The following is a 17,988-nucleotide window of genomic DNA, read 5'->3' as shown; positions in this document are numbered from 1 at the left end:
TCCACCACACCCTCTGCAGTGACCTTGTTTGAACGGGACTTTTTAGTTTGGTCCCTGTCCTATCTGTTAACACTGAGGAGGCAGGGTTTATGACCTATACTGTGGCCAACCTCCAGGGGGCAATCAAGACACTTTGGCGTCACTTTTGGTGAGCAGTCATGTCATCCATCTTTATATACAGTCTATGGTCAATATCTCCTATCCTTTGCTATAGATATTACCACTAAAAATTCCACGAAACATTAAATGACAAAAAAAACAAAGTCCAGCCTCATGGTGGCGCTCTAATTAAATTCATAATCAATGTATGTGCAGAGTTTCATGCTGAGATATTTCAGTTTTGGGTAAAAAAGTGGAGAGATTGAGTGATTCAGTGCCAGTGGCTAAAAGTAACCAGATTGGGTAACTGGTCAGAGCTGCGGTGTATACACACACACACACACACACACATGCCTGCAACCCAATGGTTTATCTCGCCCCGCTGCAGGTGTCTCTACCTCTCTCTCTGTCTGTCTCAGTGTTTCAGTGCAGAATGGGAGAGGAGGATGAGATAGATGAGTCTGAGAAATTGTGAATGTGAAAGACCAATTTGTCCCTCACTGAAGAAGGTATATGAACACCAATACCTGATAATATTCAATTCAATTTGCAATGATGTCCTCTTACCTACAGGGGGATATATTACACCCAGTGTAATCTACATCGCCTGTTTCATATAGCAGACGTAAGCAGACGCCTTATCCCAGCAACACAGATTTATAATTCTACAAGATTTCTGACAAAAGTCAAAACAAATATTATTAACTATGAGATAAATGGATAAGGGGATTAAAAACAGTGGTGGAAATTAACTAAGTACATTTACTCAAATACTGTATTTACCTAATTGCTGCAAAATTCCAAACTGTTTTTCATCTGTGATGATAATGTGATTTGTTTTATTGCAATTGCAAAATGTAATTATTGCTGTTATTTCAATGCATTAATAATAATATAACAGTAAAAAAAACAGTACTTTTATTTTAAATTCTAACTTTTTTCATATACTTGTGTACTTATATTAGGGTGAAAAGTATAACTGGAATAGTTTACCTTGTATGAAGTAGAAGTGTATTAGTGTGCTCTGGGTACTTTTACTTAAAAATAACATTATTGAAATGAACTCTTAATTGAGTTGCCTTAATTGCGAACGCGCGTGCCCGTTATTTGACGCCGGAGGTGGAGGCAGGGGGCGTGGTTTTCTTCTTCTGAATATTCATGCTCGCGTGGGGTTTGGGGGGGAGACAGCGCACGCCCGGAGCACGCGCACAGCTGGATGGATCCTCCACATTGCTGGAGTTTGTCACCGGAGGAAGAGAAGCGGCACCGGGACACCGATCCTCAAACCGGCGGCTTCACACTCCGGTGACGTGAGGAGCGGCAGCACTCACACACACACAAACACACACACACACACACACACGCACACACACGATCATACACACTCTCTCACGGGGAGAAGAAGGAACCGCTTGGGTTCCATGAGCTGAATCTGATCAGTCCTCCTCACACACACGGAACCATGATGGAGTCTATCCTGGACAGTCTGGCCGCAGAGAGACTCTACCCCACCGGTGGAGCCAACCTGTTGGACCTGGAGGAGCTGAGCGACGGAGACTTCCTCACTAATGTGGTGAGTCCTCGTCACCCCCGAACCCCCACCCGCCCCTCGGTGTGTCACTGCAGAATGAAACAAAGTGTCACCTGGGAGAAAGTCATTAAATCAAACAGACCCCTGCTGTGTGTTCCGCCCGGAGCCGGACCTCAGGAGGGCGGTGATAGTTATTAGATCCTGACTGACATCCGGGGCTCGTGCATAAGTGTGCTTTCTGTGCGTGTGTGCGTGCGTGCGTGTGTGCAGCTGGCAGGTGTTGCAGTCAATGGCACACCTGATTATTTATGTGTGTGTGTGTGGGGGAAAGCCAAAGCCTGGTTCCCATGACATTTCAGAGGCGCTGTGTTTACGGTTAAGATGTCAGTTGTGGTTAAGTTAAGGTTAAGATATTAATTGTGGATAGGTTAAGGTTGATCAGGCATGAGTTGGTCCTGCGGATAAGGTTTTGATTTGGCTTTGCACGATCAATGGAAGTCAATGGAAAGTCCTTATAAGGATAGCTACAGGAGACTTTGTGTAAATACATTGTTCAATACTTTCCAACTAAGTGTTAAGCTAAATCAAACTTTAACTAGAACCAAGGCAAGTGGTGTTAACCGATCTCTACACATCTTAATCGCATCAACTCAAGTCCATAATAATAATAAAGCCTAAGTAATACACAATTAATAGAGTAAGATGATGACAAATAATGATTTAAAGCAGTGTTAAAAGCGAAAATCCCACATGGCTGTATTGAGTGTGTATTTTATAACTAATTCACTTAAAATGTTTAGTGGAGTCATTGAAAAGTTAATTGTATTGATAACTTATTGAATCTTGCTCCACTCTAGACACACACAGACACACACATACACACACACACACACACACAGAGTCCAGACTGTGAAAAATTAGACGACAATTAAATCCTTCCCCTTCTTTAAAAAAAAAACACCTGTTCCCACCTCCCTCGTCTCCGTATCATCCAAATACAACAGGTTACTGGAGGCAAAGTACCCCCCCCCCCCCCCCCCCCAGCACCTGAGACGCTGCATCTTTAATTTCAGCGGCTGCCGCGATGAACATCAGGATGTGGTCGAGCAGTTATCATGTTTTTTAATCAACACAATCATGGGCGTGTTGGTTTGAAGAAGCTCAAGTGCTGCATTAGGGACATAAGTAAACATGGGGGAATCTAACTCACGAGAGATTCTTAATGAATGACAAGAGGTCTGTGGGCGTGTTAATACCAAATGTGCTCTGTGCTCGACCAAGCTTTTCTTCTAATTCAAGGAAACAGCAGTGACAGCCTGTTGCAGTGCTTCATGATAAATATCAAAGTATCACCCTCTGTGTCTTTTCCTTCTATCATCTCTCTCTCTCTCTCTCTCTCTCTCTCTCTCTCTCTCTCCCTCTCTCTCTTTTCCACCAACTCTGTCATTCTCTCTTTCCTCTTTTTAAACAGTTTCTCTTTATTTTAGCCGGTGAGTCAGCCGAGCAGTCTGCTTGTGGTTTATACCCCTCTGTCTCCGTTCTAAATAAAGTCGTCCACTCCGCTGTGAAGCCGCTGGGCTGGGCTGTGTCGCTGAGGACATGGGAAAGGGCGGCCGATGAGCCAACGCTTATACATACTCCCGTCTCTCCTCAGTCTGTAATCTGCAGCTGTGTGGATCAGATGTGACAGGGAGGAAATCACAGACAGGTTATCTGGTTATCCCTCTGTTTCTGTCTCCAGCGGTGTGCAGAAGGATGGGGTGTCCATGTGAGCGGCTCTCAGGGGCTCGGCCTCAGCAATCTGCTGCTGTATTTACTGGAACTCTTGGGGACTCTTTGTGTGCCATAGATAATCTGCAAACACAAATACTGACATTGCATCGCCTCACAAACGTGGATAGGTTGAACTTATCGCACACAGCTTCCAAATTTACACATCGGCTTTCGTCTGGAGTCATGTCTGGCCACCTCATTGTTGTAAACCCAATATTCCTTCTCATTTTTAGCCCAAGCGGCTCACCTCAGCAGCTGCTTAATGCAAAGTTTGCCTTCTGCTTCTCTGGTTCTGCACTGATAGCGCCCAGTCGTTGTGAGTCACCCCACCTGGTCCCCATGAACAGCATCTGTCACATTACATGCCAGCCCATCCAGTGTTAATGGTAAAAAAAATATTGATTGAAAATAGAGAAAAGGCTGGTACGTCCAAGGATGAGTGGAGAGCACGGTGTTGGGCACATTCAAGCAGTGCAAGGGCAGAAGTGATCGATGCCTGTGTCCAATGTCTGTCCTCACGTCTCTGTTCCGAAGATGGTTGAAATATGGACGTCACAGGGAAACAGACACTTTCTGCTCTGCCTGTTATTTATCTCAGGTTAGGTTTGTGCCCTGTTGATAACTACATGGATAAAGTCTTCACTCCTCAAACCCTCATAAGCAGATACAAGAGCCACTAGATTGACTGAGAATAGCTCATCAAGCAGGATCAGGTGCTGATTTTTCAAAGCAGGAAATCACAGAATTGTTTTAAGTTAAAGTAGGAGTTCAAATTCTATTAAACATGAACATGCTTTGGCTGCAGGTCCAGCTGAGCAGATGCTTTGAGGCCGATCAGCGAGGATAGACTGCTTCTGGTCTGTTTTCTATGATCCAGCTGCATTTGTGCGTCATGTGCACTGGACGTTATGACCACAGCGTAAAGCATGAAGCACAGATAACATCATTTATCATCATCGGCCCAGCATATGTAGCTCTCCTTCCTCACACTAGAAATGCTTTAAAGAAGTAATCGATTATTAATAAATCAAATCGATTTGTTATTTTTCTCTCAAGATAAGACAAATTCCCAGTCTTAAAGTCTGAAAAGTCCAAAAGAAGTAAACAGATGTGTGTTACCCTGAGACTCTGGGACCTGTAAGGACAGATTTTTTTTTTTCTATCATGTTTGCACTATTAATTCATGCAGCTCCACGAGCTATTGTAACCATGGCAACCGCTGTGCACCCATTTAACATTTTATTAACCGTCTGCCAGAGATGCTGATTGTAAAAACACGACTGAGGGCCAGTTCTTGAGCACATCGGCTGTAAAGCTTCAGAAATAATCAGAAAAGACCGAAGCACTACTGTCTTGTACAGTTTTACACTGTTTGCACATAGAAGTCATGTTTATTTACTAGATTCTGGAGCAGTTTTATAGAGTTTGTGGTGGCGTCTTAAAAAAATTAAACTGTTGTTTTCTTCTGATCGACCACCACAAATCCACAGATATTCTAATTACTGTCATACATGTGAAAGCAAAAGAGGAACTCATCACATTTAAGAAGCTGAAACCAGAGATGATTCTATTCTATTCTATTCTACTCTCCGTTCAGACCCTGGACTCCAGCTTTAAAAGACACACCCATTTCATTTGCATGCTTGTCGCGGATTGGCTACGAAGCATTCAGAAGGAATGTGAGCAGGCATGCAGCAGTGTGTGTGTGTGTGTGTGTGTGTGTGTGTGTGTGTGTGTGTGTGTGTGTGTGTGTGTGTGTGTGTGTGTGTGTGTGTGTGTGTGTGTGTGTGTGTGTGTGTGTGTGTGTGTGTGTGTGTGTGTGTGAGAGAAGGAAAAATACTCTTCTGCTGTTTTACTGAAAACTAAAGCTCAGTTTACTTCTGTCTCTAAGTTTGCACACACACACACACACACGCACACACACACACACGCACACAGTCCTATCTCCCTCTCAGAAGCAGTTTAAGTGAAGCCAACCCGCTGCAGCCACACATCTCCACATGAAGCCAAACAGAGTGGAGAACATTGCCATTTTCTTATCTGTGGCAGGCAGCGTTCGAACATAATGACACGATGTTTGCAGCTCGTTCAGAGAATAGCAATTTCATTTTACACTGCAAAAAAAAAATCTCGTGATATGTGACTCACTTTTATTGTCATACAAAAAAACTGTTAAAAGGTCAGTCAGTGGAGTGACCGATATATGAACGTGTTTTTGCAGCTTTATCAAAGGATCCCCACAATACGTTGGATTACTTTTTATATTTAATATCAGTAAAAATGAATATGATCAATTCAGGTCTACAAGTCGCACGTTTAGTGTTACCACTGCTGTACTATCACAGTTCGTCACAGTGGTGTATATCTAAATAATATCAATACAAATGTTATTCCCTATTTATTTTGATATAAGTCTCAAATATCCCCTATTAGTCTGGCTCTACATTTCCTCCAGCGTTGTCTTTTGGCTCTTGTTATATTATGACTAATGCGTCACGATTGGCTAATGTCAGGACACTTTACTTTAATCACTAAATATTAATCCAACCATTATGTTTTTGACAGCACAGGTCAAGGTTTTGCTTTCATTTGACGTTTCTTTGTCCTCTGTGAAATATAATACTAGCACCAGAAGAATCAGAATTGACAAATTGATTAAATCCAAATTATGGTGGTTTCGGGGCTAAATTTAAGACTAAGAACATTTTTCTTTTCAGTGTATTTTCCTTTGGCGTTTACATGATGTTCTGAAGAGTTTACGATGGTTTCCACTGCTACATTCATGCCATAATGACATAAACTTTTTGGCCTGGCTTCCGCTGGCCCCGGCTGGGCTTTCCTTCATCATTGGAGGAAACGTCCCTCTCAAGTCCGCGAGCAGCGAATCAAGTGGCGTCTCTCTCTCCGTTTCACCTGAACCAGTGAGGCAAATGAGAGGCGACGAGAGAGATGTGTTGAGATGCTGCCACCGTTAATTACAGGCATCAGCGAGTCTGTCTCTGCATTTATAATTACTCCTTGTGTCTGTCTTCTCAGGCTGTGTGGTTCACACCGCGGCCCCCATCCCCCCTAATGACACACCAGCACCGAAATGAGCTATAAAAACTGTCAACAGCTTTTTAACACTCCCTAATGTGATTCTTTTTCCCAGCAGTGTTTCAGGTAATGAAAGGTCCAGACCGCTTTGCTGCAGCTGTCCCGGTATCGAACATCTAAAACACTCTGGGCTCATTAAGCTTTTCTGTCCGAGCAGCAGCCTCTTCCGTATCTACGTCTCTGGTGTTATCTCTGCCGTTCAAATAATTCCACAATTACCAAAACACACAAAAAATGAATTGGTGAATGTCAGTTGTCAGTAACCTTTTATCTGACCTTTCCATAGGTCAGAAAAACAATATATTATCTGCACGCAATTCATTTTTGAGGATTTATCAGGGCACAGATATTTTATGTTAATATCATAGAAGTTGGAAATAAAGCTGGATGTTGAGACTCCACTTCCTTAACAGGAGAGTGGGGGGGCAATTACGCATTCAGTCCCGAGAGGATGATACACATGTCTGCAGGGGTTTAGAAAAATCGAAACTGGTGCCATGCATACATCATCACGCCAAGTGACGGATGCAGAAGAGAAAAGCCTCAAACTGGGCTGTGCTAGCTGCAGGTGAGAGCTGTATCTCAAGCCCCAGGTGTGGGCGCATGGCAAACCTATGCCAGCGGAACATTGCAAAACAGGGTCACTACTAGACTGGAGCAAAAAGCAGATGTGTGGCCCAGTGCTGCAGATGAAACTTAATGAAAGATTCCACTGCTGCCTGTGCTCAAGTTAAATTCTATTAAGTAAAATGTCACTATAGCTGGTGGAGAGCAACATGAACACTAATGCTGTTGGACTAATGCAGCCACTGGAGCTCATTTGAGATGATTCATCAGCGCGTCTCGCTCCCTGCATCATTACAGCAATTCCGCCCACATCTATCCATCGAGGAAAGTTTTCACTGTTTATCTTTCGAGTAGCACAGTTTAAATGTGACCTATATTCCCCCCCCAATAGAGTTAAAGGGCTGTGTCCCTGTTATTTGAAGGGATATTGTTTTAACATTGCTGTGCAGCAGGAGGACAAGGCAGCTCTGTAAGTACTACTGTTGCTGTGTGTTCCTTTTTATGAATGAATGAGTCTTCATTTATTTATGAAGGAGCAAGTGGCTGCAGGATGTGTGTGCACACAGCTTTTTGAGCACAGATCATTATATCCCTGTTGATCCTTTGTTTGTCCTGGATTTTTTTGCTTATTCTTATTCTTTGCTCAATGGCTGTTGCTTGTGTTAAATTGGCATTTATTTCAGACTAAATTACCTAAATATGAACATTTTCCTGCAAACAGCTCGACAGTTCAAGGTTGAGTTTCAAAACATCAGCACTTCTCCGCGTGTCATGTACTTCTGTTATTTTGCCCACCGTGTGTATGCTGACCTTGTGTGTGTGTGTTTGTGTGTGTGTTTGTGCTCACATTGCACGGTTTCGCGAAACAGCTGCGGGCATCCCACAGACACACACTGAGATAATGTGTGTGGTTAATTGTGTCAACACCAGAAACATAAGCATTGCCTATAATCTAGTAGTGTAACTATCATGCCTGATTACGCTCTAAACTGCAAACACTTCTTCGGGCAAGAATGTGATTATTTGGTTGCAAGGAACGTTAAAATTTCCCAAAGACACAGCTTCACTATTGCATGAAGTTAAGTGCGTTATAAAGTTAAATGTCCCCCTAATGACGTAATCGAAAGTTCTTGCACCAATTCCTGTGTAAAAGAACGACAGCCAATGGGGAAACTCCCAAAACTTGGCCGACCGACCTTTGGTGCAGCAGGTTCAACCCGATCACTCACTCTGGCCGTCAGTGACATTTGGGGATGTAGTGCTGATCCAGCAAAGAAATCGAATGATTAATAAAATAGTTTACAGATATCTGATCAGAATAAGAATATATACAAGAGGTTTGAAATCCATTTGCACTCTTAAATATAAACCGAGACTAAAGGGAAATGTTTTAGTGTCTTATGTCAGCGATGTATGAACATGCTATGGATTCATCCGAGCCGCCTGCTGCTTGATGACAGTGGAGTATGTGGGATGGAAAGCCAAAAACGATGGAGCCAGAAGAGGCTCAAATGCTTCACAGGGCCGAGGGGGGAACTCGGGGCTGGACGAGTTCTTTGTCGGTTCACCAGAAGTGGCCCCGGCTCATACCACACATGTGATCCATTTTTATGACAGCAGAGAAAATATTGAAGTTGGTTCTGTATTTCTGTGTTGTTATCCCAGCTGGGTCTTCATTGTTGCGAGTGGAAACTGTTTCAATCCACTGTGACGGAGCTAAAGCTAATTTCCAGGAAGACATGCAAATAAAATCTGTTGTTTTTTTGTATTTGTTGTTAATCAAATCAGGTACCACACAATCCAATCCCTGTGTGTGTGTGTGCGTGTGTTACTTTGTGCACATTTGCTCAAGGTGACTCATATTGTGTGTGTGTGTTTGTGTGTAAATCAGTGGAAGCATAGCACCGCGCTGTCCCAGGCTTCCAGAGCAACATCTCTCAGCTCAGTGACTCATTCATCCAGCCTGAAAATGAATCTATCAGTGAGTCTCTCCGCTCCATCGACACAGTCTAATGTGTCTGTCTGGTTTCGGACTCGAAGAGAAATCTCCGTCTGTACTTCGAGATCAAACCGTTACTCGATTGTCAACAGAAAATTGATCTGTGTTATTTGATAGCTGCTTGAGTCTTTTCTTTGTTTCATGTCACAGGTCACCTCAGGTTCTGGAGAAATTAATGAATGAATGGATGGGGAAAAAAAAACAAATCGATTAATAATCAGAAATAAAAGTAATTATCAGTTGCAGCCATTGATTTTATTGTTCAGCAGAACCTCAAAGCTAAATAACGGCAAGAAGCAACAAAGCTCCTTGATCGAACACGTTGCTCCACATCGTCTGCAATATTTTTGCCTCGCTTCTTCTTGGCGTCCCGCGATGATCACAAATGTCCAATAAAAGAAAACCTGATTTATGAGAGTCCATTTTTTCAGATGCGTTTTTAAGTTTGAGCGATATAGGAGTTCTCTTTCATCTTTTACTATATATAGAAAAGTTTGCAGAGGCTATGTTTGAATTATGATGGAATATGTATTCATTTTGTGTGTTAACCAACTAAAGACAATGATTTCCCATTGAAAACCTTTGTTACTCTGCATAAACTAACTGTTTTTGATTTTTCCCTGTGTTCCAGCCTTTCTCAGGTGACCAGATGGACGACTTCAGCAGCGAATTATTCAACAGTTTCTTTGACGACCATATATTAGAGCGACCCCTGCTGGCAGACAGACCCTCACCTTTACACATGGACATCGACAGCAGCCCAGGTCAGCTCCTCCTTTTGTTATAAAGCATTATCATTACACTGTATTAGAATTGTACAAATAAATATGACGATCACAGTTGTTGTTTCTTCCTCTAACTTTTCTTCGGAGTTGCTACTTATTTCCAATGAAACCAAATCACAGTAGGTAGAAGACATTGGTTGGTGGAACTTTTCCGATGCCCAACCACTGTCTTGAAGTTGTTTACTTTGAAATTCTTTTAGTTCTGAGGTACTCTCAGATTTTTCTTCTCCTCCGGCTCACTCTCATGTAGATGACCTTGAATAACCTCCAGCAGTCAGTTGCTCCACTCCTCAGCCAAAAGACCCCTGTGTTATTATATGGTTGGATTCTAGAATCTTGACACCACAACCACTGAAATCACTGAAAACGGTCTTGGCCTTTTCCAAGAGATTCAAATTCCGAGTTTCTGACTTCCAAAACTCCTGCCTGTTCACCAGCAGGAAACCCACTAGACTTTCATCGCTGGCCAAGCAGGTGCTGCATCTGTGGAAGGGGGCACCAAGCTGTGCGTTCAGGCTACAATGTGCTGGATGATGATTCATATAAGTTTAGTTTGAAAAAGAAATAAGCCTATAAAGAGCTTAAACTACTGTCTTTAAATATTTTCTTACCGAGTCCCATCCCTCCAACAAGTTTGGTGCAGTTTTGTTAGTTTTTGCTAAATCCTGCTGACAAACGGACGCAGGTGAAAAATGTAACCTAAAGTCTGAGACCACTTTGTCTTGAATTTGAAACTTGAACACTCCTCTTCCTTCATATCTTGAAGTCTTTGCCGTCCTTATTATTTTGACTTGTAGGTAAACATCGTTTATATTCCGTGTCTGAAAGATGCTTTTGATTACAACAGATATCCAAGCGGAGCACAGCTACTCCTTGAGTGAAGACTCCGCCCCCCAGAGCCCAGCCCTGTCAATCAAAATGGACCAAGAGTCTGGTAGGTCACTTGATATTTTCAGATTTTCTTCCTAGTTTTTGCTTCCTGGGAAAATCCACAGCCAATCAGAACTGCTGCAGATCATCAGTCTGGTTCTTTGCCATGCCGGCTGTCAGCTGGTAATCTGGTTGTCTGTTCAAACCCTGTCTCTGATTGGCTGAATCCACTGTCTGTCATATAATATGTGTTATGATTGGCTCAATCTATTGTCTATGATATGCTCGTGCCTGCAGGAGCAGTGCAATATAAAAAGACTGTCTCAAACCTCGGCTGCTTCGTCTTTAAGCCTCTCTCATTCTCAGTGACTCATCTTCCCCATTATCCCCCACTGTCTTCCTCTGTCTCTACCTGTCTCTCTCACTCTGTCCGTCGGTCCGTCTGTCTGCATGCATGCATGTCTTTTCTCCATTTGTCCCGGGGATCCTGCTGCTCACAGCATGATCCCAGTCTGAGCAGTTTTCCTCCAGCTAAGCCCTGCCCACCTAACACACACACACGCACACCACACACACAGAGACTCACACAAAACTATGACAAGCATATGGTTTTGAGTCTGCAGCTTTAGCCGAAGCCAGAGGAAACTCTCTCTCTCTCTCTCTCTCTCTCTCTCTCTCTCTCTCTCTCTCTCTCTCTCTCTCTCTCTGTCTCTCTCTTCTTCTCTTTTTCTCTCTGTCAGGTTATTTATCTCTCTCACTCTCTCTCCCGGTCTGTGTCTGCCTCCCCGGTTTTCTCTCTTTACCCCTTCACTGTCTCCTTTTTAATTCAATTAATTTAATTAAATCCACTTTAATGGAATGAATGTCATATTGATTGCATTGCCAAATCAGCACATGGAGCAAAAAGAGTGTTGCTGTCGCTTTAGGAGAGAATGAAATTCCCGTTTCACAGCTTTCAGGCTATTTCATGATTTTTGTGAATTTACATGATCTGGAATGTTTCCACCAATGTTCAAACCCAGAGGAAAAACCCACTGTTGCCAGTTATTCAGTCGTCTGTAATTTTAACTTCCACTGTTTGTATTGGTCACTCGTTATTCAGGATTATCCGTTTGCTGCGTAACGTGAGTAAAACTTAAAAACATCAACTCTTCCGTGAATATGATTTATGCCTGAGTTGCGTCAGGTAGATTTTGGTAATGGCGATGAGGACAACAACTCCCATGATCCCACGCTGCTTCATGACCATATCAAATAGGTCTTTTAGTTATTGTTTTGATTGAGAGACCCTTTCTTTAACTTTCTTGTTTCCATGTGTCTTTATTTAATTGTCATCGCAAACTCACATATGGAAGACATACACAGACATAAACACATTTGTCTTCATATAATCGGGCCTAGGACGCACATAACTCATCCCTTCATAATTAAATGCCTAACGTGACCTAGATTTTATTCTAAACCACAATCTGTCCTCGCATCAGTAGGATGAAGTCTGTACTCACACCCATCAATGCACAGAAAAGCATATCATCTGTACTTGGATCCTTTCCAGCCTATTTGATATTGAACTTATTCCCAAATTCATTTCACAACCTGCGTCTGCTCCACAAAGTCTATATATATGACATAAGCTGCACAAATGGACCAGTATATAATGTATATGTTTTATTGGTTTTGTTGGTGTATGTAGAGGCCTCTATTATTATTATTATTATTATTAATATATGCCCCAAGCACTTAATTTCAACAGACTTTAATCCGAATTGATAATTGATCATAAAACTTAACTTATTTGGATTTCATGTCATATTGAGGTGAAAAAAACTCCAAAAGAAACTGAAGAGCTGTTTGATGGTCTTTGTGTGGGAGCCAGTGATCATCTCTGCGTGCTGACTGAAGGATTAACATTTTTCTGTGTCGTTTTTGTGGCTAGAGCAGCGTTCACTTATGACTTCAGGGCGATCTCCTGCACTTGACGCTCCACCTGGTAAACGCTGCGCTGCACTGTGTTCTGCGGATGGCCTGATCTGACTGCACGTCAAATTGCTCGCTGCATAGTTTTGATTTCCAGATTTTCTTTTCTCATATAGTTGAAAAAACATTTTTGTGCCACAGCTGGATTGTTCGCTGCCATTTTGGCATCTAAGGTATTTTGACTGAGGCTGCTGCTGCTGAGAAGTTGATCCAGTCACAGAAAGCAGTAGGTCCTGGCAGGAGTCGCACTTAAATGCTGGTGACTTTTGTCGGTATTCAATTCTAATCTCCAAAGCTCACACGGATCCTCGTGCTTGCTAGACTCTGTGTCTTTTTGCAGAACGTCCCAGCATGCAGTGAGAGCCCAATAAGGGAGTAGCAGTAACTGCGGATGTTAGAGATTTTTGACCTTTCAGAAACTCAGTCTGCTCTGAATGAAGGAATGTGCAGTAGAATTAGAAAGTATCTTGATCAGGAAAGTGGATGTTCAGATCTGATACTGATCCCAGATTAAATTGGTTTGACATATTGATCATAGAATTTGAATGTAATGATTTCCCGTGTGTTTGTTTTGCAGCTCTGCAGCACAATTCCCAATTATATTTCATTATTCACACATGATACACAAAACTAGCAGGAATACTACCATGCACTACCCAGCTGGTGTTGTACTGCAGTGGTGCAAAGTAATAAAAATACCTAAAAGCAAATGATACATAGTGAGATTATTCTTAGTGTTGATAGAAAACACTGTATAGACCATGGACTGTTTATAAAGATGGCCGATGCTGCCGTCTTACGCCGATGACGTGGATGGCGTTTTGACTGAGTCGGTCTCAGCTGTCAATCATAACGTCTCACCCCATGTTTTAATCACATCACCTCCAATCGTCAAACGGCATAACAAGGCAATTCATTCTCTCCATATGGAGTTTCATCCAGAGGCATTTTAAACATGTCGGCCACTCACACACATTCACACATTATTCAGCAAGTTGTAACTTTCCTTTTCGCTCTCCGCCTCTCGCTGTCGGCGAACTTGTTCTCAATCAGTGAAAGAGAAGCTGTTTGTTTTACTGCAGCTCCTGTGGTGCTGCTCCATCTTAAGTTTTAATACTGCTGCCGTCCCACTGAGATCAAACAGAGTCACCACCTCCCCTCGGTTCGCTCCTCTCAGACGATTCCTTTACAACATGTTACCCACACACGCAGGCTTTTGCTTTTAATTTTATTTTCTGTTGATGCAGCATCCGTAGAGAATCCTGCAAATGAAAGGATCAGGGTCTTGACTGCATCCCTTCACTTACTGCAAATGACCTTTCATTATTCAAAAATGTCCTCTGAAATGATGATTATTTTGATCACGTTGGAACCATCTCTATTCATGTTGTATAAATGGATTTTTAATTCACAGTAATTCCTTGCATACCTACATTTCTGCACGTGCAATATAAAAGAATTGTGTGAGAGGTTTTGACTTTTTCTACTTCAGTTGCAGATGTTAGGTGCAGTTATGTGAGGAATATCCTGTTGTCAATTACACGTTAATGAAGCCAACATGCAAAGCGAAGTAAAAACCCTTCTGTCAGCTGTACAGTCCATATGATGAGCATCTAATTATTTGTCCCTGTCTCCACCTCTTAGTATTATATTATATATTTGTTATCTTGCAATGTTAAGGAAAAAGGGCAAAAGACAAAATAAATACTCATGCACGCCTCTTAACAAATGCAGAGAATAACTGGGATGCACAGGCTGAATCTATGCATCAGCCAACAGCTAACAGCTTCTGGTATTCATTAAAGAAGTAGTTGCAGAAAGCTTCCAATCAAGCACTGGCTTAAAGAAGGAAGGAGGTTTAACAAGGCTCTGGGAAGCAGCAGGGCCTGGCTCATTAACAGAGACTTCGGGGGGGGGGGGGGGGGGGGGGTCTTAGTTCCAAAGGGGTAAAAAACAAATTCAGGTGTTTTTTGACAAACCTCTTTGAATCTACTGTTCGTCTTGCTGATGAAAAACTTCAGTCCGTAAGTCAGTAAAGAACCAGAGCTGAAACACACAGTATAAATATGAATGTGAACCTTTGACCTTTTCCTCTGGAGCAAACATCGCTTCACGGAGTCGATTTCTCTACATGTCTTGACAGAGCTTTTGCACAGCAGACGTTTTGACAGATCACTGCTGCACGAAAGCAGAGTGTCCCAGCAAGTTGGAGGGTGAGTCACCGTGCACAGCAAGCTCAGCCAGGTGGAAATGGAGAAACGGAACGCAGTTGTTCTTAATGCCATCAACGGCTCCAGTGAACTTTCTGCTGTGACGTGCCAACATGTCCACTGTGAAAGTGTTTGTCCAATGGGCTCAATGCACAAATCGCCAGTGAAGGTTACTGACCCCATTTTAAAACGCTACAAGTTCCTGTTGGTGCACATTGAGTAAACGAAAAACCAAAATGTGGAATCAATACGGATGATACCAATAAATCACTCCAGCTTGAGACCTCTCGCAGTCTGCCAGTTTTTCTGACGTACGCATTTATTTCTGATATTAATTACAGTGCAAATGTTGGCTCCATGTTTGACAAGAAAGAAAGAAAGATAGATTTGTTTTTAGGACGGATTCTCTCCGTGCAGATCTATGCTGTGCAGACGCACTCGATAAGAAGACGAGCTACCAGCTGTGTGACGAGCACACACCTCCATCCTCTACACACACACACACACACACACAGCTTGTAAAGTTCAGAGCATTTTACCAGCAGGATGTTGCTAGGAAACCAGGAGGTGATTAAAATCATGTTCATACACACACAAACACACACACACACACACACACACACACACACACACACACACACACACACACACACACACACACACACACACACACACACACACACACACACACACACACAAGCCCCTGTCTCTCTAAACTGCTACTGCTCTCTTTCTATACACCAGCAGGAAACGGTTTTTTTTCAGGCTTCTGATCTTACATGTTCACTTGAGTAAAGGATGATTTCATTGGACTGACAGTTTTATATAGAAGTTGACAGACGTTCCATTCACATCCGAGATATGCCAGACAGCACGGCGGGTTTTCCACCATCTTCCTCTCTGTTCTCAGTTTGTGTCCTTTCATTTTCAAGAAGCGTTACTCTCCCAGAAACCCTCTGGACTGCTTTGAGTTGCTTGATTTCACTTGCGTTTTTGCATCTAATTTGTTTTCTCTTCTCCAGCAACAAAATTGTTGTTTATTTTGTTATGATTTTCTTCTTCTGGCCTTCTCCTCTTTTTCTTCCTCTTCTCTTACCTTTGTGTTGCTTTTTCTTTTTTGCTTCTCTTTCCTCCTTCCCAGCTAATGACAACCAACACACAGATGGTAAGCTTGTCCCTGTCTCTCTGTCACCTCTGCCCTTAGTTTCACTTTTCAATTCACTGTCCCGTCACTTAGACTGATCCCAGACCACCCATCATCTCTTCAGCTCTTGTCTCCGTGCCCGATGCAGATACAACAACTGCAGGCTTCTGTGTAGTGTCCTGGCTTTTCCTTGAACCACGCTCATGTGTGCAGGTGTTGATGTGGTGATCACACACATTAGCTTTAGTGTGTGTGTGTGTGTGTGTGTGTGTGTGTGTGTGTGTGTGTGTGTGTGTGTGTGTGTGTGTGTGTGTGTGTGTGTGTGTGTGTGTGTGTGTGTGTGTGTGTGTGTGTGTGTGTGTGTGTGTGTGTGTGTGTCAAACATCCTGGTGTTCATGTTTTATTCCAAAATGCTGACTCGATTATAAACCACACTCGCCTCCTTTTCAACTTGCAGTTCGATTTAGTCGCGATTTCACTTCTAAAAAAAAGTTATGTCATAGTTTCACTTTAAGAATGAAACTTAAAATACAACCCTCACATAAAGCCTGTAGTGCAGAGACGTTATTTGACTCTGATCTTAGTTGGACTCCTTCCTAATGAGGGTCCATTGGAATGACGCCAAATCAGTTCACCTTTTCAAAGGGCTTTAATTGAAAGCATACATACTCAACAGGACCACTGGTGGGCAGATCCTTATAAACTCCATCACGCTGTGCAGACGAGCACAGTGCAAATAAGCAGGAAGTCGTTTTGATCCAAATATGTAGTTTCTACTCTGTATTTCACTTTCTATGATAGATGAGGGGACGGTCAAGATTTAGATACAAGTGCAGTATAGGTTAAGCTCTGGAGCTTTCCCAAAATGCAACTCAATGGTATCATTCTTCAGAGTAGACCGTGATATCAGCATGACATCATTATGGATGTATACATCCGGCTCAGTTGTTGTCCCCATGACCAGTAAAATTGCTTATTTTTGTGTAAAATTGTTGAAAGGCTCCTTTAAACCCACCTAATGAGAAACCCGGCGGAGAGATCAGATTTGAGCTGTGAGAGAAACGGCCACCTAGTCGGTTGACGTTGGATTATATAATGCTGCGGGTTGCTGCATCTGGATTCCGTCTCTCAAAGAGGAATTAAAATAGCTGGACAGTGTGCCGAGTAAAATCTGGAAGCAACCAAATCTGGAGCGTGAACAGAAAAACAGCTGTTCGGTTTTCCTCGGCGCAGTTATCCAGCTAACTCGGTAAACCTATTTTGTGAGGCGCCCTTGGGGGGGGGGACGTGACCCTCTCTTCCTCCAGGAACCTCCTGCGGGAGCGAGGTCATATCCTGGGATGTTAGAGGCTCCTGGTTGAGTCCTGTGGTGGTTTTCCCATGGGTTACCAAACTGTAGGAGTCAAGACTGCCCTCAACCCACTGGAGGAGGTTTTGGAAAAGGAAACTCAAGTCTATATATAATATAAGCTCTTAAATACCACCATGTTGTTTGTACGAGCCAATTATATATATCATTTTTTTGACATGGGTGCAGGGGGGGGTGCAGACTTTGATTTTATGCATATAAAGATGGTTGACACTTCTCCGCTTCCTCCCACTATCGAGAAATTAAGACAAAATATCCCTGATACGGATGTTGGCATCTTGTGCTGAGGACTCCATTTGTAGTTTAATTTCCCCCTTAATCACTAATATGAGTATAATAATAGTTCTTTACATGAAAGTGAGTTTTCCTATGTGTGGGAATCTGTGGGTTTCAATCATCAAAATTCCTTTATATTTAACTTTTTTACAGTTTTAGTTTTCTGCACAAACCCATGTGTATTTGCTGAAGAATTGTGATGATGCTCCACAACAGAGTTCATTTCAGGAGCTGCAGGCTGGACTGGAGCCTCCTCTTCACCCCGCCCACTGGGACATGAACCAGGAGTAAC

General features: G+C 42.6%; 1 protein-coding gene across 1 annotated transcript in view; it reads left to right on the top strand.

Annotated features, from left to right (window-relative positions):
- Positions 1 to 1,314: 1,314 nt before the first annotated feature.
- creb3l1 (cAMP responsive element binding protein 3-like 1) overlaps positions 1,315 to 17,988 on the top strand; it is a 26,966-nt gene continuing 10,292 nt past the window's right edge. Inside the window, exons 1-3 of the mRNA XM_053417573.1 lie at positions 1,315 to 1,672; positions 9,697 to 9,829; positions 10,698 to 10,784. Of these exons, the coding sequence (XP_053273548.1) occupies positions 1,562 to 1,672; positions 9,697 to 9,829; positions 10,698 to 10,784 (331 nt within the window). The 5' untranslated portion in view covers positions 1,315 to 1,561. The remainder of the gene's footprint in view (positions 1,673 to 9,696; positions 9,830 to 10,697; positions 10,785 to 17,988) is intronic.

The sequence above is a fragment of the Pleuronectes platessa genome, chromosome 24 (assembly GCF_947347685.1).
Source record: "Pleuronectes platessa chromosome 24, fPlePla1.1, whole genome shotgun sequence".
NCBI lineage: Eukaryota > Metazoa > Chordata > Actinopteri > Pleuronectiformes > Pleuronectidae > Pleuronectes > Pleuronectes platessa.
Note: the sequence above shows the minus strand (reverse complement) of the source record. Positions and strands in the feature narration are given on the sequence as shown.